A 27,234-nucleotide genomic window follows, 5' to 3' on the forward strand; every position below is an offset into this window, starting at 1 on the left:
ATTTCATATCACATTTAGGTTGGCATTTAACAGCATTTAGTAACTATATTTTTAATGATAATTATATGGCTTTACTTTCAAAACTCTTTTTGGGCTCGTTTTTCAAGTTCTTGCTTTTACTATTTGTGTGTGGTGCTTGTAGTTAGTGTAAGATATCAATCACTTTACTTCTTATTAATTTACATACTGACTTGAAAATGACTGTATTTTATATCATCGATGACTTATAAAAAGGAACATTATAAATAATTGCTTTCATTCGGAACAAAAAGGAATTACAGCATGTCAAGAAAAGTGAAGACAGAAAGTTATAATAATGTACGTGCAAAATATTCATTAGAATCTTGTTAGACAAGCAATTCTCCTAATTAGTTCTCTACTGACTACAACGCCCACCCCTGGCGCACTCTTTGAGAATCAAGAAGCCGCCAAAAGGTAAAAGGGCAATTACCAAAATGGTCTCCAACTGAAAGGTATTTTTTTTAATTTTGGCAGGTCGAAAATATGGGAGAGGCAAATAATGTAATTACAAAGGCTGTGGTTGTTATCTAATGCAGCTGTGTGTATAGGACGAAGGCATCTTTATATCAATTTTTAAATCTCTTTATCTTTAAAGAATATACAATTTTCTGTAGAATATGCAAAGTAAGGGTATTAATTTCTGTATGATGATGTATATATATCATTTATGTACACTAATAAATTACGCGACTTTAATAATTATAATAATAGTCATTGCCACTTCATTATATTGGGTTAATAAAGAAAGTAATATACTATAACGATGGATAATTACTCTCGGAAATTATTGTGTATCGGATGGTTTCGCTATAAATTGTGGTTACCATGTATCAGTTTTTGTATAAAAAGAGGATTATTGCGTTCTTTTCGCTCACATTTGGTTAGATTACTCGTCAGGTTCCTGTGCTGACTTATAGTTGAAATTTATTTAGGTATCTTCCTCATCGATCTGTTTTATTACTTCATCAAACAATCAGTAATATGTATAATTGTTTGTAAAGTAACATAGAGGGAAGTCGTCCAGTGACGAGAATCCAAGTAAGATAACTATAATATATGACATAACAATTGGTTTATAACTGAGAAGGGAACCTCGAAAGGGAAGAGATCATCCTTTTGATGGCCTTCTAGAGAGTGGCTCTTGCAGAGTGGAACACAGTATTAAGTCACCTGCGAGCAATTAGCTAACTCCAGTAAGCCGTAGAATATTTTATCAGTAAATTCGTTTGAGCCGGAGCAATTTTTTTGGCCGTTTAATTTTTTCCTTGGCTATTTAATGTACCGAAGAAAATTCTGTTATGGAAGCTGTGTTTAATCTATTAAAAAATAGTACGATAATTGTTTGATACAGCATATATTATTTGTGCATCCAGCCGTTCAACGCCAAACCAAATTGAACTTACTTTATTTTATTATTTTTGCAACTAATAAAATATCTAGTTGTTATTTTTTTGTTTATATTTTTAAATATTAATACCAATTTAAATGTTTTGAAATATTTTTTTTTGTTTTGTTGATTTTTTATGGGTATAACTGCTTTAATTTCCTTTCTTTATTAGCAACTTTTGTTTGGATATATCTTGCTAAAACTGTTATCCACGACCAACCTCGCCGTAAAAACTGAGTGCCCTTCATAGTTCCAGTTACTTGTCGGTCCATCGACGAATGATGGTTATTGCACAGTCATATGGGTTTAAAAATACATTTATAAATCAGAAGGTTGTTCTGCTGGCTAAGATTTGATTTTCGACTAAACGTATACCGATATAGTATACGTATATATACCAATACTTATTCCTGTAGATAAAGAGTTGAAAGCGTTTCTTCCAAATGCGGGAGTTCCAGTTAAGTTTGAAGCAGAAATAAATTTCCAGATATTTAACCACAGTATTAACTGATAATTGAGTGCTGTTGATGGAAACTGGTAGCGGGTCACTATTTGTTACAGTAAACGTTGATCTGTATTGGTTTTAAACTGTTGACTTGGGAGTCGCCACAGTTTAAGACAGTTCTCTAGTTTAAGCAGTTGGTCTGAACTTAGCAGAACGGCGGAGCATAACAGTGTCACACACGTATAGGTGACAGGTCAATTGTACAACTGTGTGACAAACTGTACATTGGTCGGGCATATCCTGATGGAACACAAGTAATGCGGATTACCAACAGGGATCGCTCAGAGTCATAACAGGCTCTCATATTGGAAATGTACCAGTCAAAGGACAAAGACACTGTTTCACAGTGACTAAAACTGCAGACTCTGTAGCAGACAACTTGAAACAGTCAACCATATCTTGCACTAATGCGAGAGAACACTCTTTAAAGACGCAAGTGACTCTAAAAACATATGGTATTAATTCACCAGATCTGTACAAGCTCGTACATCACATTTCTAGAATGAATATTACGAATAAATGGAAGATTGATGAAAGCCAATTGATTTTAGATCGGTTTATAACAGATGGCTTTCGGAAAAAAAAGAAGCCGGTCATAATAGGCTTCCCATACATATTGGAAACAGGCCCCTCCATTCCTTCTGACTCAAAACAATTGATCTTCTAGGTAGGATCTTGAAAAGTGAACTTATGGTATAGGGGCATATCGATTTAATTTTGGAGATAGTACCAACATGCCAAGCGTTTTTACCACCCTATGAATTGACGGTATCTTCTTATTTACTCAACTCAAACTGATAATTCAGCAAAACCTTATTGTCATATAAAATAGTACCTAGTCTTCTCAGAATAAGTCGTTCCAATACTTTTCCTATATAATAAGCAAGAATCTAATTGGGCGATATCAAGATACTTCCACGTGGTTATTTGGTTTTTAAATAAGAACAATTTGGGCTTTGGGAAGCAATTTCCATTTGGGGAGAAAGTGACTTGTGTTTAATATTGAATTAAATATAGAAAGAATGAAGCACGACTTCATTGGGTAGATTTTTTGGTACTAAACTGAATACTATATTATCATATCCAGGTGACTTCTTAACTTTCAGATTATCAATTACTTGTTTGATTTCAGATTTCATAGAAGTTTTAGCCATTTGATATGGTTCATTTACTTCATGGATAATAATAATAGCTTCTTCTTCTTCAACTAAGCCCTTCTAATGCGGTTGAAAAATATCGCATATATTTACAAACGCATATGCTTTATCTATGTCAGTTTTAGTCATTAGATCATATTGTTTCATGATTGGCATAATTTGTTCGTTTTTTGTTATTTTCCACAAAGAATATTTTGTATTACAAGCAGGTCAGAGGCCCGTTAAATAATTGTTAATTACATGACCTTTATTTTTATAGAGTAATATAGTAATAAGAAAGAAATTTTCTACATACATGAGTACATATCATGATATGACAATGACAAGGTAAATTATAACATTTTAATTGTTTTTCAATAGCATTCAATATTAAGATCTTTTTTAACTATTTTTACCAAGTCATCAAGAGAAATATATTTTACACTTTTTATTAAGGATTTAAGAAGAAATTAATTTGTAATGGACATTCCTGTTGTAAGATCTAAATTATTATATCCAGCTAAATCTATGTTTTGACTGTTTCTGTTTCTCTAACAAGTTTCTTTTTTTTTTGACCACAAATAAGTAATTGTTAACAGGTTTGCTGAACGATCATACAAGGTAGGTGTGATTGTTACTGTTTATTGTTACTTGTTTATATAATTATTTTGGTTTTGAATTTCCTAGTCCCTCACAACAAAACTTAAGGTGACAAACTTTTTTTCATTGCAATCTTTGTCTTTGTCTTTGTCAATTGAAAAAGTTGAATTTTTTGTCCATTTTCTTTCAGCTAGTAGGATTCATTTTCTTTATTGTTTCTGGCTTCTGCATCCCGCGTTCTAAGTAAGTGGTCTGTAGACCCACGTCCCGAAGCTCGCCGTTGTGTCCTTCAAAAGACCTGAGTGCCAATTTGCAAAGTAAACATCCTTTTATCTGGAATTCTTCATTTCTCTTTTAGTTTCAAGACTAAATTTCCCCTTGGTTAATTTTAATATTATCCACAGTACTAACCAACTTCTGGACTTCTTGTCTTCCCATCCAGTCCATTTATTGTCACTCCCAGGTAGGTACATGATGAAATAATGCAACGACAAAACATAATGAGCAACGACGAAAAATTTGTCTTACTAAATTTAAATACAAAATAAACTACTAATTGACAAAATATTAATTCATAATTACCAAAAAGTATGCCATTAGAAACAAATATCTCACAAATATTTTACTTAGCATGTTAAAAAAATCATACGTGAACGTATTAGACGGCTTGGTCAATAAAGAACATTATCACCATAGTTCTTTATCTAAATTTTCATTCATTTTGAATCTCTGAAGGCTTTTTCAAAAGTCAAGTTTTTAATGTGAGATTAAGTTAGAATTTGGGTGGTTATAATATAGTTAAAAATCCAAAAATAATTGTTTATTCGCAATATTTTACATTTGTTTATATTACACCAAGTTTTGTGGTATAAATAAAAGTATATCACAACTCTATACTGTAAGTAGTATAACCAGTTCCTAATTGGCTTTGCTCTCCATAAATTAAAGGCCAGTTGGCGTACAGTACCTATTATTTAATGTTAATGAACGTTTTTTTGGGTACTTACTAAATTTAAAAAAAATTGATATAAAATTTATTTTATTGAATAATTACAATTGAATATTAGGCTATGTTGTAATATACGAATACTAGTCAATATTCATGTATGCTCGAAATTTATAGTTATGCCAATTCTAAACTGTTGGTTGTACTGATGTCCTGGTGATGTACAAATCTCATTGATGATGTGTAACGGTGACGAAAAAATTGTGATTCACAGTAAAACAGTTTGATCTGTATTATTTAACAACTGCTGGTAATCCCGTATATGTACTCCTAAGCATTTAAGATTAGAGGTCTAAACATGCGGTAATACAGTTTTATAGATGTGATAATATTCTCATTTCACTGCAGTATTCATTTTATGGTATAAAACTTCTACAAACATTTTATGGTATACTTCCGAACCATCGACTCTTTTATGTTCTCTAAAGATTATCTTAGTTTATTACTTTTTATCACTTTACAAAATGCAATTAGCTATTCAGTATATATTTCAGTATACTTCATGTATTAGGTTGTCTCTAGCTGTCATGATTTAATTTTGTAGACATTTAAAATGTCTATTTGTTTCATGATATTATTATCAGCGATTACTGTTTCACCTCAAACCAGATTTTTTGTGATTTATTTTAAATCGTTTTAGTTTTAGATGAATGCCTATTCATATCTAACACTCATAACATAAAATAACGTAATTTTTTTAATAATTTTTTTCTAGTAATATAGAATTTATTTAGTTTTATTCGCTTGGCATAGAAACTGTACAAAATAAAGAAGGTAGAAGTTATACCGAACACAATATTCACATATGCTCGGATCGTCGTAGCACATCTGCTTGCCACATTCGGTCGTCAACGAGTAACATTCGAAACTAACAGAAATTAAATATAGCCGTTTCATACCTTTTTGCCTGCTGAAAGCACTCATTGTTTTTATTCCCATGTCGCCTGTAACGTCTACCCATACAGGCTGTTATAATAATTGTTATTATGAGAAAAATACGGGGTGTTTTACAAGACACTGAGAGTTAATATCTTGAAAGTAATTGAAATTAAAGGATATATTTATACATGTTTCATTTTTATTGAATTTTAAAAGAATAGTATGGTTGGTTGGTTATAGAGTGTGGAAACCACTTATGGAATAAAATTGTTTGTGTCCTTATTTTAGAAAATAATAAAAAACGTTGAGATACCTTAACTTTTAAATTTAAATGTGCGCTTTTAAAACATAAATTTAAATGTACAGGGTGATCCATGCAAGTCTGGCATAGTCCATAATCTGTATTTTAAATGAAACACCCTGTATAATGTTATGTTTTAAAAGCTCCTTAACAACCTGATCTCAACGAACTATATCATATAGGGTCTATTATGAATAATACAAGGTGAAATTTTGAAATTAAGTATCATTTTCTTCAAGAAGACAATTAATTCATAGAATACCCGAGGTAATTGATTGGATTACATTAAAATAAATGCTCAAAATGTTCTCCACCTTGTTGTTGGCAATAACACAGTCTCTTATAAAACTCGTCCCGAACTTTGTTTAAAGTTTGAGGTGAAATATTCCGTAATTCTGTAGTTATCCTTTCTTTAAGATGTTCAATGCTAGTTGGTTGTGTTGCATATACTTTGTTCTTGAGATAACCCCACAGAAAAAAATCCAAAGGCGTAAGATCTGGCGACCTAGCTGGCCACTCAATAGTACCCCTTCGTCCAATCAATTTATTGAAGAAGATTTCACTCAAGCAATTTCTCACCATTAAAGCATAATGGGGTGTTGCACCGTCCTGCTGGAACCACACAGTTTTATGTGGTAGGGTCGGATATATTGGATTGAGATACAAGTTAGCCAACTGAGGAAGAACATCGTCTCTTAGCATGCTTAAATATTTTTCCGCTGTCAAATCACCATCTAGAAATATAGGACCAATAATATGATCTATAATACCTGCCCAAACATTCAACTTTTGAGGATACTGAGTGTGTGTCTCACGCATCCAATGAGGATTCTTCGCTGACCAATATCTACAGTTTTGTCGGTTTACCTCTCCGTTCAATGTAAATTTTGATTCATCAGAAAAAAGAATTGTGCCAAGAGCTATTTCATTTGTGTTAATTTTATCCATCATTCTTTCGCAGAAATCCATTCTATGATCTGGATCGTCTTCTGTTAGCTCCTGCACCAAAGTCAATTTATATGGATGAATTTTTTCTTCATGGAGACACCTTAGAACAGTTGTGTGACTCACTATATTTTGACGACACTCTGCGAAACTTAACAAAATATCCACTTTCGCCTCATCTTCAATGAAGTTTGGTTTTCTTTTTAATGGTTTGACATGTCCAAGTTCTCTGAATTGTGCATAAATTTTAGACACAGTACCTTGTGCAATATTAGGCAACTGAGTGTACCTCTGATTAAATAAGTTTGCTACTTCAACTTGACTTCTACAATTCTCTCCGTAGCAGATCATCATTAAAATCTCAATTCGGTGGGTCCCAGTTAAATATTTCATTTTTATTTCTGCAAGAAAATAGCTTTTAATTAGGAATTTATTATTTTAATGTAAAATGTCAACACACCAACAACTGATTGATAACAATCCGCATTATTTACCGATTTTGTTTAATTAGCAGACTATCTAGACAGTTTTTACCTATTCATGACAAAAAATGTTAACACGGTTACTAAACAGAAATTTTCCCCAATATAGTAGAAGTGTATTGTCTTTCTGTATTTAGCTTATTTAAAATAATACCATAACACGTGATAAATTATTAATTTCAAAATTTCATCTTGTATTATTCATTATAGACCCTACATGATGTAGTTCGTTGAAATCAGGTTGTTAAGAATCTTTTAAAAACAAAAATATACAGGGTGTTTCATTAAAAATAAAGATTATGGACTATGCCAGACTTGGATATAAAGCAAATAAAATCACATACACACATTAAGAAAACTACAACTAAATACTTCGTACAACTAAGTAAATAGTTTCGTGAAAAAAAAGGGTATAGAGAAAAATGTAGAACACTGAAGTAATTATCACCAAAAATAGAAACAAAATATTAACAGATTAACAGATGTTGAGAAAGCTTATCAAAGACCAACTGAATATTGAACCATACTGAACTTATTGTTATAGAATAATTCTACAACTACAATTGCATATTTATGTATTGTATTCTGTATCCACATAATTTCTAGCGCTTCAACATTTGGCAGCATTATCAGGATGTAAATAGATGGGATAATATTAAAGACTACATTGCCTACAACATTTAATCGTACTTATTTTCATATCCTGAAGTCTAAACATTTTTTCATTTATTACTTCTTATTTGTAGGCAAACATAAATGTTGGTGCTTGATGAAATATTGAAATTATACGTACAAAAAAAAACGTGTACTAATATTATGACAAATATAATAATACAATTGAATATAAAAAATTCCTACCTTTTTGCCTGCTAAAAGCCTTCATTGTTTTTATTCCCATACCGCTAGTAATGTCTCTGCACATTGACTAGATAATAAATATACGTATAAAAATAAATATATCACTGAAATATCACACGAAATGTCATATTGCTATCAGTTTAACTGAACATTTAATGTCACTTATTTTCTTTTAAGAATATAACAAAAACTGTATGGTATCTGCTTGAACATCCGAGGCTAGATTTATGTCAATTTTTCTCGCTAAGTCATCCAGGTTTTCCTGCAATAAAACAATTTTTTGAGTTTATTTTCATGGTTAGTAAATTTTGAACATCGGTGGTGGATTTTGATTTCTGTTAACACATTCTTTAACTTTAACCTTTAAAGCATTCACTTTTAAACGTTTTTAATATTATAATATTAAGTTTTTTAAAGTATCCTGTGATAATGTTATTGTTATACATTCGTTAAACCAATATATATATATATATATATATATATATATATATACGAAGTAACAAGAAGTCCAGAGACCTCTCTCTGATAGCAAATTAGGTGAACCCCAAATTCAAAGCCTGTTGCTAGAGGCCTTTAACGACGCTAGAAGTATCCTTTTACTTCGACATGCATCTACGATTCACCTTTGAAAAATACTATCTTTTTCGCTCTTTACGTAGAGAAAGACGTTTAAATGAAAGTAAGAGATTGCAATTCATTTCAATCGGAACTCCACCATTGCTCTACACGTGTTTCGAGTTATTCAACTCATCATCAGGAACACTTGTGGAAGTTCGACTGAAATGAAATACAGTCTAGTATTTGGTCATTATAACCAAAATTTTGGCCAAGTTTCTGCCCCGTATAGAAGTACATTTACAAATTTTATCTTGATTCTTTGAGAGGTAGATCTGTCTGTTAAATCTTTAGTTAGGCGCCTCATCGCATTTTTCCCATATCAATGCGTCTCCGAACTTCTGCTTCGCAGTTGCCATCGTTAGTTATACTAGATCCGAGATAGTTAAACATATCTTCTATCTGGTATTCCTGCAAGTGGTTACTCAGCTGAATATGGTTGAATCTCTCTACTATCATTATTTTCGTCTCGTCTTGATTAATTTTAAGACCAATTTTAATGCTTTCCAACAAAACTCTTCGCAAAAGATCTAGCATTTCTTGTTCATTTACTGCTACAAGGGTAGTGTCATCGTCAAACTTTAAATTGGAGATTTTTCTCTCAGGTACCGTTATTCCATCGATCGATCCTTATAAAGCCATCCTCACGGTATTTTTACCATAAATATTGAATAAGTCAGGTGAAAAAACGCATCTTGTCTAAAGGAAAAACTAGCATGAAGAAATTACTGCTAATGTTCGAAAATGATTTTGCTCAAATGATACATTTTCTACAGATCATTAATTCGTATTTTTTATTGGTATTTAGCACCATTTTATTTGTAACTCGTGGAAATAAAATAAACACGAAGCAAAAAGAAATGGACCTGAAGAAATGAGTGACTTTTCTGAATCCGTCAATAAAGACGTAGCGGGAACGAGGCAGAGAAGTTATCAGGATCGCCGACTTTGTATCTGTCCTAAATAGGTCTCAATGACTCAAATCAGTTTTCTACGAGCGAACCTTCGGCAGACTAAGACAATTTACGCGGAACTTACAGCCGCTTCCTAGATAGGACCATGTACAGAGTATAGCTGAGTCAAATAAGAACTCCATCGGGTGTTGGCGGAGAGCTTATATGTATACCGAAGTCCCGAGATAATTAGTGAAAGATGTACCACAAGCTAATTGGTAAAGGTGGTAACTCGTTCGAATTTGATCAGCCGGTATAACTGCAGGAATAATTTGATCTTACAAGGTCAGAAGGTATTTTTGGGTATCCAAATTCCCTTTAGGTCCAGTTCAAATATGATTTAAAGTAACAAATAAAGCAACAAAAGCAACAAAACAAATTACTATTTTTGTTGGGAATAAGCCACAATTTTATTTTAAAATTAAGTTTATTTGACGTTTCGATTTCCAATTCGGAAATCGTAATTTATTTTGAGAACTATCGTTCTCAACGTCAAATAAACTTAATTTTAATATGAAATTGTGGCTTATTCCCAACAAAAATAGCAAACTGCAGTAAGATGCCACAAGAAAATATATTCAGAACAATATTAAACAACACAACAGGTAAGGAATGATTCAATTTGTACCTTTACTTATTGATGGTAAAAATCTTACCTATCTAACATAAAAATTAGTTTCTTTAAAAAAAATCATAAAAAATAAACTATATTTTTCAAATTAATACTTATCAATTTTTCTTTGGCTTGTTCGGGAATTACAAATTCTTAAAACAGACTATTGTCCAAAAATAACTGAAATGTATTAGTAAGAAATCTATAAATATTATTTTTCTTTGGAAAAAGGTCACAGGTACACAATTCTGTGGAAAATTGGTTATATTTATCTTTAACATCTACAAGTTATGGTTGTAGAATATAAATAGTATTTAAAACAATTCATGGGAAATAATTACGGGAGTCTTTGTTCGTGCTGTGTGGTCTCGGTAGACATTGGCGACACCTTTGGTAGAATCTTATCGTTTTAAATAGAAAGTCACCAGGTTTGTAAAGTAGTTCGTACTTTTTCTAGTGACATTATTAGTAGAAAAAGCATAAACGTATATTTATTGAATTCTTAAAAGAATTTATGACATATAGACAATTTTTAATGGAAATAAAAGTTGGCGGTATTTGTTCCAAAAATAAAAATGTTATATCGAGGAACTACATGATAATTTTTCGACTTTATGGATATCTATTTACTTCCAAGAAAAGGGTAGTAGAAAGAATAATTTGAATGGCATGGTTTGCCTTTCATGACCACAATCGAAATGTGGAGGCAGAATCTTACCCCGCTTTGCTAAGATGTTAACATGTCTACCTATTCCGTGCGAATTATATTTAATATCATCCATACCTTAACATTCAAATCAAAACCTGGAACTAATTTAAGGAAATGCAGTGCTTTGTTCCCATAATCATCCAATATAGGAGCCCAGATGGTATTACAGGCGGGTTTCTGAATTTTACCCTGTTCCTTTTGAAATCTGAAATATCTAGGTGTAAAGGTTGGGTGGCAGTATTAATAATATTTTGTGCTCCCTTACCAAGGCATCCTTTCTAGGAATATCAAGTAAGGGCCACGCCACTGGTGTGGGTGCATATTATCCGGTTATCAAATGTCTGGTGCTATAAAATTGGTTATCGCAATATCGTGCGTAATGAATATTAATTAACATAGAAACAAAGTATTTCGCTAGAGAATACATCAATGGCCTCGTTGAATATAGCAGAATAGCTAGAGATCTCCAAGTTATCCCACAGAGCTTATGGATATCATTAATCGTTTTCAACTTTTCTAATACACAGACTTTTTGGTTGTGCTTAATTGTAGAAGAGGATTTGATCTATTGTAATTTCTAGGTATGTATTTAGGATACTGATCATTTAGTTTTTAGCAAAATTTGAGAGATCTAATATGTGGAAGAGATCAGATATATTGAAAAAAAAGGGATGAGAAGTCTGAGTCCTGGGGGAAACAAATTGTTCAGTTTTCTTTCGAGCTTATCTCCAGTTATATCTGCTTGATAGATTAATTGTTCGGCAAGAAATAATTTGTAAGAGCTTGTATATTAGTTCTTATTTCTACACTTTTAGATCTATAGGCAGGAAAAAAGTAACAATACCTGATCGTAGCAGCTTCGACTGAGCCTAAGTATGTATACAGTATACTAAGTATACAGTAAGTGTATTTGGAAACTACTCCATAATTTGCATAAAATATTTAAAAAACTTTTTCCTTATATACTCTTTTATTCGTATGCATATTTTTGTCCTTTTTAGAGCTGTTTTACAAGGTTTTAGTTACGTAAGATCATGTATAGACTATGTGTTTGTTAGGCAACAAATATTAAAAAATATATTAAACATAAAAGACCAGCTTATAGTTTCGTAGACTTAATATACTTTGATATAATTCAGCTGAAGCTGAAATATATTATAAAATTACTGAATTACGTATAGCAGTACTAGTTTTAGTATGGTGGATGATATAATAATTGAAGTGTCGAAAGGAAAATGATAAAAAATGTTATGTGGACGTAAAAATACTGTTATACAGACGATACTGTCCTGGTATAAGAGAATGAAGACTACCATCAAAGCTCATCATTTTAACATAATGGGAAAAGTCTGAATACGGCAATAGCAACTGAGAAAACCAAATATGTATATAACCACTTTTAAAGAACCGATACGATGCAAATAAGTTGATGTGAAACTAATACAATAAACAATGAATTTTAAATATCTGTATATAGAGCTGTCCAGATCAAGCAGCACAGAAAATGAAGTAATATGCCAAGCTACAAAAGTTAATAAAGTAACAGCTAGCTAAACGATATAATATGGAGAAATAAACATCTTAATATAGGCATGAAAACTAAAGTCTAACACAATAGTTACATAAATATAAACATAATGTTGAGAGGAGAGAAGTACACTGTCTGATTCCTGGGGCGATGAAGAAAAAGGAGCAGGAGGACAGAGGAGGAAATTGAGACAGGAATCTGACATTTATGGTTAATATTATTTATTAGTTTATGGCCTAACGTCTGAAACATTTTCCGATTTACGGTAATAGGTATGGTTATAATTTTTTTTTATTTTAGTTGTTCATTGAGTGGCACGACCACCTCTCTGGAACGGTGGTTAAGGTTTTAGTCTAAACACGGTTAATCCGGCACTACCCTGAGGTCTTCTGGTCTAGTATCCTACTCGGCCGAAAGATGCCAGGGTGTCTTGTGTCTTCAATGGATACCTTCTTAGGCTCTTACTAGAATCTGGCAAAAATCTTACTCAATACGGCAAAAAAAGCACACAATAGTACATTCCATTATAACGTCTAGTACAGAAACAGAACCTGGCACAAATAGAACAACTAAAAATACTGATAGAATGACACCAAATAGAATAAAATATAGAGACAAATCGCCAATATTTCGAAGAAGCATTGGGCGATCTAAAAACGTTGGTGTGACTGTTTAAGAGATACTGGTTACACACCAAGAGTGATTTTAAGATAAGTTGCCCGGAGAGCAACATAATCCAGCCAGACGGCCTCTGGCACGAGGGATGAATGTTGCTCGATGGTCGTAATCATCCGGTAACACCAATGGTACATGTAGGAAAAGTCAAACAAAAAGGTACGCAATTTTCCACTTGTTGGCATAATTTAAATTTGAAAAAAATATATAGGGAATATTCAGATTTTCTTGACATTCCATTCCTATTACAGCAAGCATTTCATTGGCTAGAACTAGTGACGAGTTTATATAACGTCATTATTAGATTTGGAGAAATTGGAAATTTGAACTGACGTCTGTCTTAATATTGGAATCAATTTCTAGGTTAAGAATGATACTGATATTACTTCTATGGATCTCTAATCTGTGTATCATATAGGTTAAATATGGTGTGAAAATATTATAAGAAATACATATTTTAAACATTTATTGAATTATGAATTCTTTACTTTCTTTTGGAATAAAATTACATAAAACATATGTTTTGTTTTTTACAACAATGCTTAAAAATGAAAATCAAAGTTATATTTTATATGTATATTTACAAAATAGTACAAACAATATGAAAACAATACAAATATATATTTTACAGTGGTACAGTTACGGATAAGTGGTGCATTATTGCAATTAGTAATGGGTTTTATAAGTGTCGGTCTTTAATTAGGTGGAGAACATTAAGTGGCAGTATTTTTTGCCAGTTAAGAAACTCTGCTAACAAATACTAAGCTTAAAAGCTGATGCAACTCTCTAAAACAGTGCTTTTGGTATGCATAAGTGTATTATCTGTTCTAAAATACTTTCTAAATATATTTAAATAATAATAGATCTATATACCTCGCTAATGGCTTCTAGTGGTAATAATATACCACTGTTCTTCTTTTCACATCATTTACAATTAATTGCTTGCAATGGTTGGTCAAATGCGACGGCCTTTTTGTTTTCTGGCTGGATTATGTTGCTTTCCGGGGGTAATCACCTTAATAACACCCCTGTTGCATAAATAACTATTAAACCATTTTGGTTGCGCCCGTCCTGTTTCAGGAGGGGCGCATAAGGGCTTCATTCACAGTTAAAAAACAATGTTTTAAAATGAAATAGGCCCAAAATGCCTATCGAGAAATGATACAAGGTTTGAACTTGAATTTAGGTCCTTGTTGAATTCAAAAATAATGTTTTGATCTGTGTTTTTGAGCCTTAAAAATCGTAATTTTGCGTTTTTCTCAGTTTTAAATTATTTATAACTCGAAATCGATAGAGTTTACATACAAACTACAAGAGACTTATTTTGTTCAGAATGATCCAAAAGATTCAAAAAAAATTGTCCGTGCCGAAAAAATTGATTGTTACAATTTGTTTAAAAATAAAACTTCTCCTGAGTGACCTCTTGAACCTTATTTTGGGGTATCTCTCAAAAGTGATTATGCAAAAAATCTCATGGGAATATTTTTCATTACGAACTCGAGCTTTTCGTCTTATCTAAAACTGAAGTCGACACCGGTTGACGAGCATAAATAATATCACAGATGCTGTTTTTTTTTGAGGATTATTTCGACAACAATTTATAGTAAGTTTTTTTTATTAAATATATAGTTTTCTGACTAACTTCAAAGTTTGAATAGGGAAACATGATATCATTATTCATATTTTAATTTTAATAATTATATTAAATCACAAAAGATAAATTTCAGTTTTGGCATGTAAATTTTCACTTTTTGATAACAACTCTAAAATTACATTAGAGGAAATAGCTAAATTTTGTGGCTGGAAACTTTTGTGGTCGAAGATACCTATTATCTAATAAAACATAAATATGTTAATTTATTTAAGTTTTGTTCCTTAGAAAATAGTAAACTATAAATCAAGTAGGAGATACGCTAGTTTTTCAATTAAAACAAATGGGTAAATACCTTCTCATGATATTTTACTAATATCGGATAAATTAAATAACATATTGAAAATTAAACAATGAAACGAAATAATAATAAACTTAAAATTCTTAATATAAACGATAAAAAAACTCAAAAATAAAATATGAATCATAAATATTTTTGAATGTATAAAAGATAATAAAAATACCTAAGTATTTGATAATAGAATGACAACAATTAATACGGTATGACAATTTGCAAAGACACAAGTCTGCAATGAACTGATATAAGAAGCTGACATAACTGATGTACTGATGAAATCACTAAACACAATAAAAACCAAGGAAAACATAAAAAGAGGAAATATTGAAACATGAGTTACAGAAATCTTAGACGTGGCCAATGAAATGAAAAAGCCACTGATTTACAAATTTCAGCAAGAGCTTTGCTACGGCTTTGATCAATTGAGACGTCGAATATATAAAAATAAACGGCGAAAGGAGCACAATTCGTCAAACTTTCCGTGTATGAATTGGTATTAATAGACTGTTATAACGTTATTTCTGTATGCCCTATGTCTTCAGACAATCGGGTAGATGCAGATGTATCTACATCGCAATCAAGCAAGATTTACTTCCATGAAATCACGCTAAATGACTATCCCCAAAGAGTAGCACTCTGTATTTGGTTTCTGAACAATCTCAATTAGGCAAAACCCTTTTTACTTACGCGATAAAAAATTCGATTTTTAAAACTCCTATAGCGGATTTGAAAGAAGAAAAAAAAAGAGAATCATATTGAAGAATTAAATAATACTCTGTGGGTTCTAAACAATGTTATAGACTTAAGAAGAAGAGTTGCGTTATGTAGAGGCGTTAATCAAAATTATTATACGTAATTTTTTGCTCGGATAGCATTGATGGAAATAATTGTGGATCGCTCGTGATCCACATCATTGTTGTCCACATCAATCGAAATAAAAAATTTATTTAGTTCACAAGGATAATAGTTACGGTCGATTTATACATATTAGTGCCGTGTCCGTTCCGTGTTATGACAGTGCCCAGCAAAAAAAACAATATTGTACTCTAAAAATAAAAAAAAGAGTACTGGACATTCTAAAATATTCGTGAAATTTTGTTTCATCGTCCAAAAATTCTCTGTATATTTTAAATTCTCATTCGGTTTGTCTTTTTTACACATAGGATGCACACTCCATCTTTGTTTCCGCTTTTTCTGCTCTTGCTCTTCCTCTTCATCAAGTAGGAATGCCAACACGGTGAGATCTTTTATCCAACCTCCATATTTTTAACTCTATGTTACACAGAAATATGTAATAACGTTTTCTTCTCTATTCGGCCCGGTACGCACCCTGCTACAATGCGGTTGTATGACATAAATATAAAATTAACAACCGGACCCGGACTCGGTTTGTCTTTTTTCCACATAGGATGCACACTCCATCTTTGTTTCCGCTTTTTCTGCTCTTGCTCTTCCTCTTCATCAAGTAGTAATGCCAACACGGTGAGATCTTTTATCCAACCTCCATATTTTCAACTCTCTATTACACAGAAATATGTAATACCGTTTTCTTCTCTATTCGGCCCGGTACGCACCCTGCTACAATGCGGTTGTATCACATAAATATAAAATTTACAACCGGACCCGGACTCGGTACTGACACGACACGTATATGTATAAATCGAACTTTCTCGGTTAAAATCAGTTCTATTACAAATATAGAGAAAATTTCAAAGAAACTTGAAGAACTTGCATCTGTCAATTTGACGAAAGTGATGCATAAAAAAGTTTAATTCTGGAACCATGGACTTAAAAAGTTCAATGTTTTATTTTAAGAAAAAACAGAACTAAGTTAGGTTTTTTTATAAGAATTAAAACAAAAAAAGTTACCAGTTTATTAACGTCAATGGCCCACAAAGAAAAAGAACCACAAATCTTTAGTTGTTTAAAAATTGCTAAAAAGTTTGTCACCACCAAGCAATCAAGTGACATGTCATTTAACTAATATAAATAAGACGGTAAATTCAAAATTAAAAATATACCGGGGTATCACCACTAAAAATGTCAGTTGGCAAGGTTAGTTACTATCCACAACAATGGTTGGGTAACACCTATTCATTCCAAATAAATATCAACAAGTCAGTACCAGATGTAATTTATTTATTTATTTAGTTCAAAGAATCAAAGTAGTATGTATTTCAAATTTATTTATATAGTTATGTAATGGAATCTGCAAAATAAATCAATATATTCAATTCAATTATGTAAAATTAAAGAGTGAAATATTTGACTTAGGAACGTTACTAATGCCAGTTCTCCTATTAATCGAAGTAGGATGTTTAAGTATATAGCACATCTTCAAAAAATATCTGTTAGTAGGTTTGACCGATCCCCTGCATCCCTTTTCCGACCTGCTGTCAACAGAATTAGTACAGCCAATTTGATAGCCAAAGCACGATAATCGAGTAGGGCACAAGAAGGGGAAAAAGTCTTTTAGTATAATTCTTTTCATTACAAAGAATTTTCACCTTTTCTTTCAAAGTTAACATTATGTTTGGTTGTGATACCACGTTGTGCTACGGTGCCTGCATGCTTGGGTAAGTTAAAATCACTACGGTGTAAAGTTAGTCTACCCTTAAGTGAACGCCCAGCCTGCCCTATGTAATACGTGTCGCATTCTGCACATGGTATGTGGTAAGCATTAATTTGTTTTGATTTTGGAAAGAAGTTTTGGTTTTGGAAAACAAGTTCCCGACAGTCTTAGTATTCTTAATAGCTACGTTAACTGGTATATTTCTAAACACTTTTATTTGTATTTTTACAAGTTTGCCTGTAACTTGGGAAGGCAGATATGAAAAATGGGATGTTGACGAAGTCAAGAATCCAAGTGACCAAGTGTTGTAGTTTGCAGAACTGTATTATTCGAGATTGGTCTAAATTGGTAACCATGGGGTAAATACCGTAACTTTGGAGAAAAGATATTTATTAATTTATAAATAATTAAGAAAGGAGGATAGACATTTTCAACAAGAAAACTTCTTAATAAAAGAAGGGATTTCCTGCGATGAAACACATGTCTTAACCTGTGTTACCTAAAACTAATGTCTAATGATGTTTAAATGGATGACAAGAATGGTACTTGGGAAATCCTGTTGAAAGCCATTGGTTTCCTGTACCAACTTGTAACCAAAGTGTTGTCTGCCCTTCAAAAAGGGTATGCTATTTATGGTTGAGTCCTCCAATTCACAAGTGAGCTGTAGATGAGGACCAAAACCAGGGTCTCCGAGATCCTGTTCCGTAGTAACGCTAAAATTCGAATGACTTTCGAAAATTTCCATAGAAAAGGAACTACTGAACAAACTGATAAATACACACCCGTTTTATGAAGACCTCATCGACAAATTTGCAAGTCTGAAGGACAGGAGATTCGACTTCATATTTCGGAAGTAATCGTTTGGTAAGTCAAGCAAGTTTTACTAAAATATGTTTTGTGACCTAATTAGATCTTGGAACTCTTGTCTCAAAAAGGATCATTCTCTATTGACTTTTTTTGAGTAGGAATTGGAATTGGATGCGAGATTGTAGTTCGGTAAGTAGAAATGAAAATGAAAAAATAGTAAGGAAAGTTGGGTACGAATTAGTTACGTTAGGATAGCTTACGTGAGTTTAGGTTGGGTTAGGTTAGGTCAGATAGGATTTGCTTCATCTCTTTCGAGACTCTCGAACTGCCAATGCTATCTAGTAAAAACATCTGAGTAACTTTAGTTCTTTTTTTGGCTTGTTACTCAGAAGATGTTTTTATATATCATATTACACTTTAGACGATTCACACATGAAAAAACGTGTGTTTTGGGCACAAAGAAAAATCAAGTGGCAGAACAATACGCATTATCAGTAAACATATAGCCCACAATAATTAAGAATGAAGTCGAAATATTGCAATAATATAAATCAGTAACAATTTATCTTGGAGACAGCAATGTTGGTTAAGAAATTTTTGAAGGCGGCACAACTTCAAGTTTAAGGTGTTAAAATGGTCAACGTAAATATCTAAGAATATAGATAACAAAACTTGAAATTTATCTGGTGCAGGTACTGGAACTTGGTTATAGGCAAAGCTAAAATAGATTGAAGTTTTCTACCTACAAATCTTTGGAGTTAAACTACGAAGTCAGTAAGAAAGCATAAGTGATAACTGAGATATTTAAGGTATTTCTCATTAAAATAAAAAAAAAGATAAAAAAGAAATTAAAAATACTGGTGTTTACTAACAACTCTACAGTACACAATGATTCTTCCAATCAAAGCAGCAAAGATTAAATGTTTGCTACCCTATATACCTAATAGCGAAGCTTCAGTCGTTACATCAAGAACTAATAAAAACTTTTAAATGCTCTATAGAAAGGACACTGAAAAAATTGATGAAAACTGGCATAGAAGAACTGCCATAAATAAATTGAACGGAATTAGAAAACGTGTAGATTTTGACGAGGCAATAGGAAACTTTTAACAAAAACCAGAACTTAGATGTAACAATTTGAAGATTATGATGCATGTCATGATGAACTAACAACTACTGGTACACTCACTAAAGCTGAAATCATTAACTTAAGTTAATGAAAATGGAGATAATGATACGACGGTCAATCAGATTATAAACCCGTAGTAACAAATAAAAAGACCAGCTATGAATTTACTTCGACTATATTGAAAGATGTAAAGGTTATAAAAAACAATTTATAACTCGAAAGATATACTAATAAATTGTGCCATTTTAAGTCGAAATAGTAGTTATTAAATCCCAAATTCAAGTTATAGAGGTTCCATTGTATATAAATACTTAAGTTCCAAAAAAGTTTTCATACTTAATCAAAAGAGAGAGATTGGACGAATCTGTAGAAAACTATTAAAAGGAACACAGAGAAATACTCTAAGTAAAACAAGACCAATTAAGAATAATAAATAAACAGACATTGACAAACTACGAAATCAATTATATTCGAAAATATATAACAAAGCATAACTATTATAAAGTTTATTATAAACAAAATTAACAAAATGGCCAAAAACAATTCACTTATCTGCTCTTAAAAATAGAAACTACTTATCTAACTAATTAACTATATCAAACATCATTGGTCAAAATAATCTCATATACAAGATAATCAATATCTCATTAAATGACGATAAAATTTAATGCAACTATAATTACAATACCAAATGAACAAACTAATCACACCAATGAAATTGCGTATTATCGCAAAATGGTTGGCCGCGTAGTGGGGGAGCCCCCACTATTTGATTAGATTCGCTAGACAATGCCGTAAATATCAACACAAAACAGAACTTTTCCATAATAACTAATATAATATCAAAAATAATTTAGCAATGGATCATATCCGACACAGATAAATCATTTAATAAAAAATAATAATAAATCCTTCGATATTCGGGTTCGCTTTTAAATAAATTTTCGAAGAAAAAAAAACCACTAGACTAGAGTTTTGATTTTGCTGTAAGTTTGATATTTAGATTATTTTTATGTGTTACGACGTTTGCGATGCTATTCATATCGTTACCAATTACTTAATTTTGATTTATGACAGATATATGGGGCCTACAGCTTATAATTAATATTATATACAAAACCTACAAAATGATTAAAAATAACAATTAACAAATTTTAGCGTGTATAAGTAAGCGAGCACCATCAAATCAACCGAAGAAATCATGATCAAATCATCCTAAAAAACAAGATATTGTCAAAAATATAAAGGAGAATGAGGGACTTAATTACAAAGAAGTCTACTAAGATTGACATTTTAAAATGGCTGTCAACGGTCACCTATTTTGACAAATGTCCAACAATTTTTACAAATTTTCAGAAATTTTAAATAGATAAATTATTAAAAAACTGTTGGGTCATAAACCTTAATTATTGAAAGCATAAATAATTCTACATGAACACAAACTACAAACAAAAGTATTTGTTCGGTTTTCTTAAATTACTCATAAGAATGTAAAACTAAAAAGTATATAAATAAGCAGCCAAAGACTTTAAAAAAATCTACAGATCACAGGCAATAAAACATATAAATACAAGAATAGTGTGTATTGGAATAATTATCATAGTTATTTTTATTTTTCGTTGTAATGATCACATGCATTATTGCATTTTCAAATATAATAAACGTTTGTTTCTGTTTGATATTTTAATATTATGAAAAAGGTTTATTATCATGGTTGGTCCCCATAATTTATTTAAAAACATTGCTTGGTTAACCACATAAATTCTATATATAGTCCCAAACAACAAAATCAAGGAGTAATATGCAGTATCAATGATTAAAGACGTGATGTGTTGATGTTAAATGTATTCCCGTTTATTGTTATTTTATAATTTTAATTCATATTTAGATTTAGAAATAAAAATCCACCAACTGTCAAATAGAATATTATGTATATTCCTAACCTCAAAGATCCATTACACATGTCAAATCAATCTAACCAATGGACGGAGATCTGACCACTTCAAAAGTTTAAATTCACTTGTACGTTTCACACACAACAAAATCTTTTAACAAAACTGACAAAGAACGTTCACTGTCGGATAAGTATCGAGTTACACGATTATTTTACGAAAACGTAGTATATTTCAAAATTCACGAAACAACACAAAAGAATATAGTTTCTCGTTGATGCAGAACGAAGAACAAACAACAAAACGCATTGAAAACAGAAGAGTAAAGAAAAGAACGCGCACCTGTATAACAGCCACAGAATGAATAGAGTTGTGCTAGTTCGAAACACTCTGCGCTCCCCACCAACCGTGTGCCTTTTCGAACTTATGAATGAATAGTCTCGGCGCGAGGTACCACGACCGGAACTGACGTAAGAAGCGTAGTGTATTCAGTTTCCACTCTTGAAAGAGGTTTGTCTTTTTTGCTTTTGGGCTTTTGGGAAGATGTGCGAGAGAATTTCGGTAGGAACCGAGAGATGTGCGTGTGATTATTTTTGAAAGATGCACCGTTTTTATTTGGAATGAATAAACAGTTCTCGGAAACGAGAACTATGACAATTTATATGAGTATTATTAGTCATAATATGAGATTTTTTTAAATGCCGTTTATTTTGATAAATGTTTATTTAGCTTATTAAATATTTACTGTTATATTTAAGGACTACCAAAATCTGCGAATTTTATAAGAAAAACGTTAAATATACTGCTAAACTAAAAAAACAAAACACAGCATATTCGTAACATGAATGCCCATAATATTTAACTGAATCCCAGATATAACTTATTTGCTTCCTTCGCATGTAAAAACTCGGGAAAATCGGGAACTTACTGTGAAATTAGTTACTCATATCTTAAAAATTTAGAAAAAGTCGTAATATAGAGTGCGCTAAGATGGCTTCAGAATAATGTGGTCCTGATAATAGGGAACAAGCTTATTAATGAAGGGGTTATACCACACGAAATAACTTTGATTTATACTACTTTCCTTTTGTAGAGATGGTCGTATAAAACATTATATTGTGGGACGGTCATTTAGAAATGTGAGTTGTAATAATCTTTGTACAAAACCTTTTATAAAAATAAATAAAACAAATAAAAAAGAAACAGAACAAAAGACAGATCCTGAAGAAGAGATAAGAAATAAAAATGTGAACTGGAGATAATCACGAAAGTTTGAAGACGCTGAATAAATCAAAGATGGCCAGAAAAACAAATATTAAAAAATAAGGAACAGTAAAGTAAACCTAAATACATGATAATTCCAATATATCTCATACAATATGCTCAATAGGAGGTAGGTATTCTGTGATTTATAGAAGACATACTTTTTACACACAATTTTGCGATATTTTCACTGAAAAAAAAATCACGTAGCCATGAGGACTGTTGTGTATATTACAAATGGGATGGTATATATAAGTTACACCATTAGCCACTTAAATGTTATTAGTTCATATATTCATTGTATAGTTAAATGTTGACAAAAAATATTCGGTTTTGGTACGAAATATATGCTTTTGAAGTTAATAAATCTAGCATCAAAACGATATATTTAGATCCATTGCGCTGTTCCGCCTTGACGTATGGCGACGTATGATGGGACTTAAGCCAGACAGACGGATCCCAGGGAACCAAGAGGATAGCAACACGCAAGGTAAAGGCGTATTGTACCATGTCCAAACATGCATGCTATTTCGTGTCTAAAAGAACTGTCACTGTCACTAACGGTCTGCTAGAGACACCAGGCAGCATCCCCTTTCTTAATAGGCGTTATAGCTACATTTGGCGGAGCTCTGCAAGTAAGAAACCTTTTTTCTACCATACTCATGGAACTGGAATAGGCCAAGTCAACAAATTAATAAAAAAACTCGTGTGCTGACACTAGCAAGTTTATCATAATACGGATATGGCATCACCATTTTCAAAGAATAACACAGACTACTAAGCTAACTGCGTCTAGCAGATGTACTTCCAACGTGAAAATTATAAAAACAAAGCGGAGCTACAACTTTCTCCCCAAAAAGATTCTAATAGTGGACGTTACAAAACTGCTCTAACAGGAAACACGATAGCAGTGATTACCAAGAACTACACGCAGAAAATGGAGTACGAATTAAATACGGTCCATTAAAGACGGAAGACGGCTAAAAAAAACATCGATGACACTCCATGTACTTCTCGATATGAAAAGAGACTCAGGGATGAATACTTTGGGTTCATATGTGCACCGGAAGATTTTCTAACATCACATAGTCTTGAAGAAAAAACGGAGTAGAAAGTTGTAAAGGCTAGAGAGCTGCCTAGATCCAAACGAGTGTTGGAGTAGCTTCCAGAGATCAATAGTGGTTATCTGAAGGTGACATTAGCTCGTCTTGGTAAACAAAATAACCGTGCTAGTTTTATGCAGTTTGATGGAAAGAAATCTCTACGCACGCTAGAGACCGTAATGAACCAAAACTTTCGACATTCCATTCCACGCTGGAGACTGAAAGGGAATCCATGCAGACGGAAGGAAGAAGGTGTAATAAGCTTTGTTGTGTATCAACAACATTTAATATTTTTATTCCATTTTGCATTATTTTATCATATCACACTGTATATTAGTTTTAAGGTTTAGATTTGTGAAATTCTTTTGTCATCATCATATAACGGGGGTCCTACGGCGATTGCCGCTTCCCGCATTTCAGCCTCCATCTTTTCCTATCTCTCCAATCTCCCTCTTCTAAGCCTCTAGATTGCATTGTTTTTGTAATTTCTCTTCTCCAGGAATTTGGTGGTCTTCCCCTTTTCCTTCTTTCTGGCGGAACATACATTAAGGCTTTCTTTGGCCACCGCTCCTCCTCCATTCTCATCACGTGACCATACCATTGTAATTGCCTTCCTTTTATTCTATCTGAAAGAGTATCTCTAATTCCTGTACGGTTTCGTATTTCCTCATTCCTGATTCTTTCCATTCTCGATACTCGACATGACCTTCTAAGATAATCCATTTCCACAACGTCTACTTTATCTCGTTCATTCTTTGTCATCGTCCAACATTCGGCACCATATGTGGTAATTGGTTCTACAATTGCTCTGTATACGCGAAGTTTGGTATGAATCTTTATTTTATTAGACCACAGTAATGAATTCAGTATTCGGATGCATTTTTTCCCTTGGGTTATTCGGTTTTGTACATCTATCTTAACTCTGCCATCTGCTGATATGATGCTTCCTAGATATTTATACTGGTTGCAGCCTTTCATGACTGCGTTTTCAAGCCTCAGATCTGTGGTATTTCCTCCAATTTTTAAATATTCTGTTTTGCTTATGTTTACAGTAAGCCCCCATTTGGCATATTCCTCAAATAATTTTCGATTCATATAATTTATATCTTCCTCATCGGTTGCAACCACCACCTGATCATCTGCAAACAACAATGTATACAGAGTTTCTTGTCCCACTTCGATGCCCATAAATCTACATTTATTTCTCCAATTCCTCAATGCTTCTTGGACGTATATTTTAAAAAGTGTCGGTGACAAACAGCATCCTTGCTTTAGGCCTTTAGTGACTTTAAATTCATTTGAGGTTCTGGTTCCAATTTTTACACAACTAACTGCATTTTCGTACAATTTATATATCGCTCGGATATACGTCGAATCCAATCCGGACCTTTTGAGGACCTCAAACATTTTCTTTAACGGGACACTATCATATGCTTTCTCAAGGTCTATAAATACCAAATGGGTCTCTCTACTTCTTTCGACACGCTTTTCAATTATTTGTCGTAGGATAAATATATTATCAAGGCAGGATCTCCCGGTAACGGGAATTCTTTTGTACCATTTAATAATCTGTACAGACGCCGAAAGCTTGTATTCAAAAGAACTTTCTAGACATAAGTTTCTAAAGTCGTCAAAGAATCAGAACAATGAAACGATGCGATGATTGGTAATTTTCAAAAAAATAAAAAAATTACACAGCAAAAGCAAGTTGGAAATAACCTTTCCCACGGACCATAAACCTACTCAGGTAATTTTACCAATGAAACGAGAGTTGAAGGTTGCGAAATCTAAATAGATCCTTCCTATACGTCGAGGGTCAAGGGGGTGAGTTGAGATCAGCTCAAATCCAGCATTGGGTAAGCTCCCGTTCGCGCTAGCCGCACTTAGAAAGTTTAATCTAGTCGGAATATTAATAATTTTACTTAACTTTCTAGTTTTTTTTTGCAAATAAATTCAAGATGACTAAATTCACTTGTCCCAGATTTCTGGATGGTCCTTTAAAAAAGTATAGAAAAGTGAACCTACTTCCCTAGGAAAAAAGGACAAAACTTGTTCCCCAAGGGAAAAACCAGCGACGTATGACTGATGCGTGAAACAAAGGTATCACGACGAGGTGTACGGACAAACACACCTACATCTTCGCACAAGCTTGACATCCAAAAGATTAGGGGAATAAATTTAGGTGATGGGAGCTAATAATTGGCATACCAGATACTAAAATTGGAACCAACATGTTTAGAAAAAAATATTAAATATAATAAAGTTGCCGGGTTTTACCTACGAGTTCTTAGTGAGTTCAATAAAAGGAAAGGGTTTGGTACAATGTTCTCACGACTAAGTACCAAAGACAAATATTGTGTTGCCTAAGGTAAGAAGAAGAGGAATATTGATATTTATTATAGAAAACATAAAAAGATTTACATTTATTATTAAAAATTTGGAAAATCCGAATTAGTGTATTTAATAAGTTCATAATATTATAAATACATTTTTATGTCTTGAGTATCAAGTATTAATTAAATTGATAATTAGAGGTAATTACACTAATAGTTTTTATAAAATTTTATTTTTCAATTATTACAGTAATCTATTTGCTTGGGAGAAGGATCAGAAAATCGTAACAAGAATAATTCTTCGCCTTCTTCTTCCTCAGATTTCCCTTTTCAGGGGTCGCTGTCTCCAGCATAATTTGGCTTTTAATACATCTAAGCAATAGCAATAGAAGTGAATTTTTGCACATTTCGTATTGCGTAAAGGATAGACAACGATATTATTAGGCCATTTTCATGTATGACCATCAAACTAGATGACACCTTTGTAGGCTAACCACTTAAGTGGGAAACAATTAAGAGAAATTCGTTGGCCTTTCCGTGTTTAATTTTTATTCAGCCCGAGTGTCTGATGAAGGCATGGGAAACTGAAATGACGCCATAACACTAGTAATATGATGAATGACCAATAATGACATACGGCAGAAAAACGACCTGACACAGAGAGGAGAAAAAGGACGTTAGATATATATATATCTATATATATATATATATATATATATATATATATATATATATATATATATATATATATATATATCTATATATTGTTATGATTGTTTATTTTGAGTTCAAACTTAGTTTATTGAGCCAATAAAAAAGAATTATATCTTATTTTTTATCAAAAGTAAAATAATCCTTATATTACCTGTGTTCGATGGATTCAAAAGATTTTCTAGTTGTCTTTCATCGGGAGAGAAGAAAGGATAAGAATAAAAATATATTATATTACAAAGATTTACGTTTCTTTATTTTA

The 27,234-nt window shown here is 32.2% G+C and overlaps 1 protein-coding gene across 3 annotated transcripts in view; it reads right to left on the reverse strand.

Moving 5' to 3' along the window:
- pnt (ETS transcription factor pointed) overlaps positions 1-27,234 on the reverse strand; it is a 667,160-nt gene that overhangs the window by 232,335 nt on the left and 407,591 nt on the right. The window contains exons 1-2 of one of the 3 annotated variants that reach the window (XM_072531993.1): positions 21,614-21,951; positions 8,121-8,382 (exon numbers count right to left, since the gene is read on the reverse strand). The exons of the other annotated variants lie outside the window; for them this stretch is intronic. Of the exons in view, the coding sequence (XP_072388094.1) occupies positions 8,121-8,184 (64 nt within the window). The 5' untranslated portion in view covers positions 8,185-8,382; positions 21,614-21,951. Of the gene's footprint in view, positions 1-8,120; positions 8,383-21,613; positions 21,952-27,234 lie in introns of those variants that run through there. 3 annotated transcript variants of the gene reach the window in all.

This window comes from Diabrotica undecimpunctata, chromosome 5, assembly GCF_040954645.1.
Source record: "Diabrotica undecimpunctata isolate CICGRU chromosome 5, icDiaUnde3, whole genome shotgun sequence".
Taxonomy (NCBI): domain Eukaryota; kingdom Metazoa; phylum Arthropoda; class Insecta; order Coleoptera; family Chrysomelidae; genus Diabrotica; species Diabrotica undecimpunctata.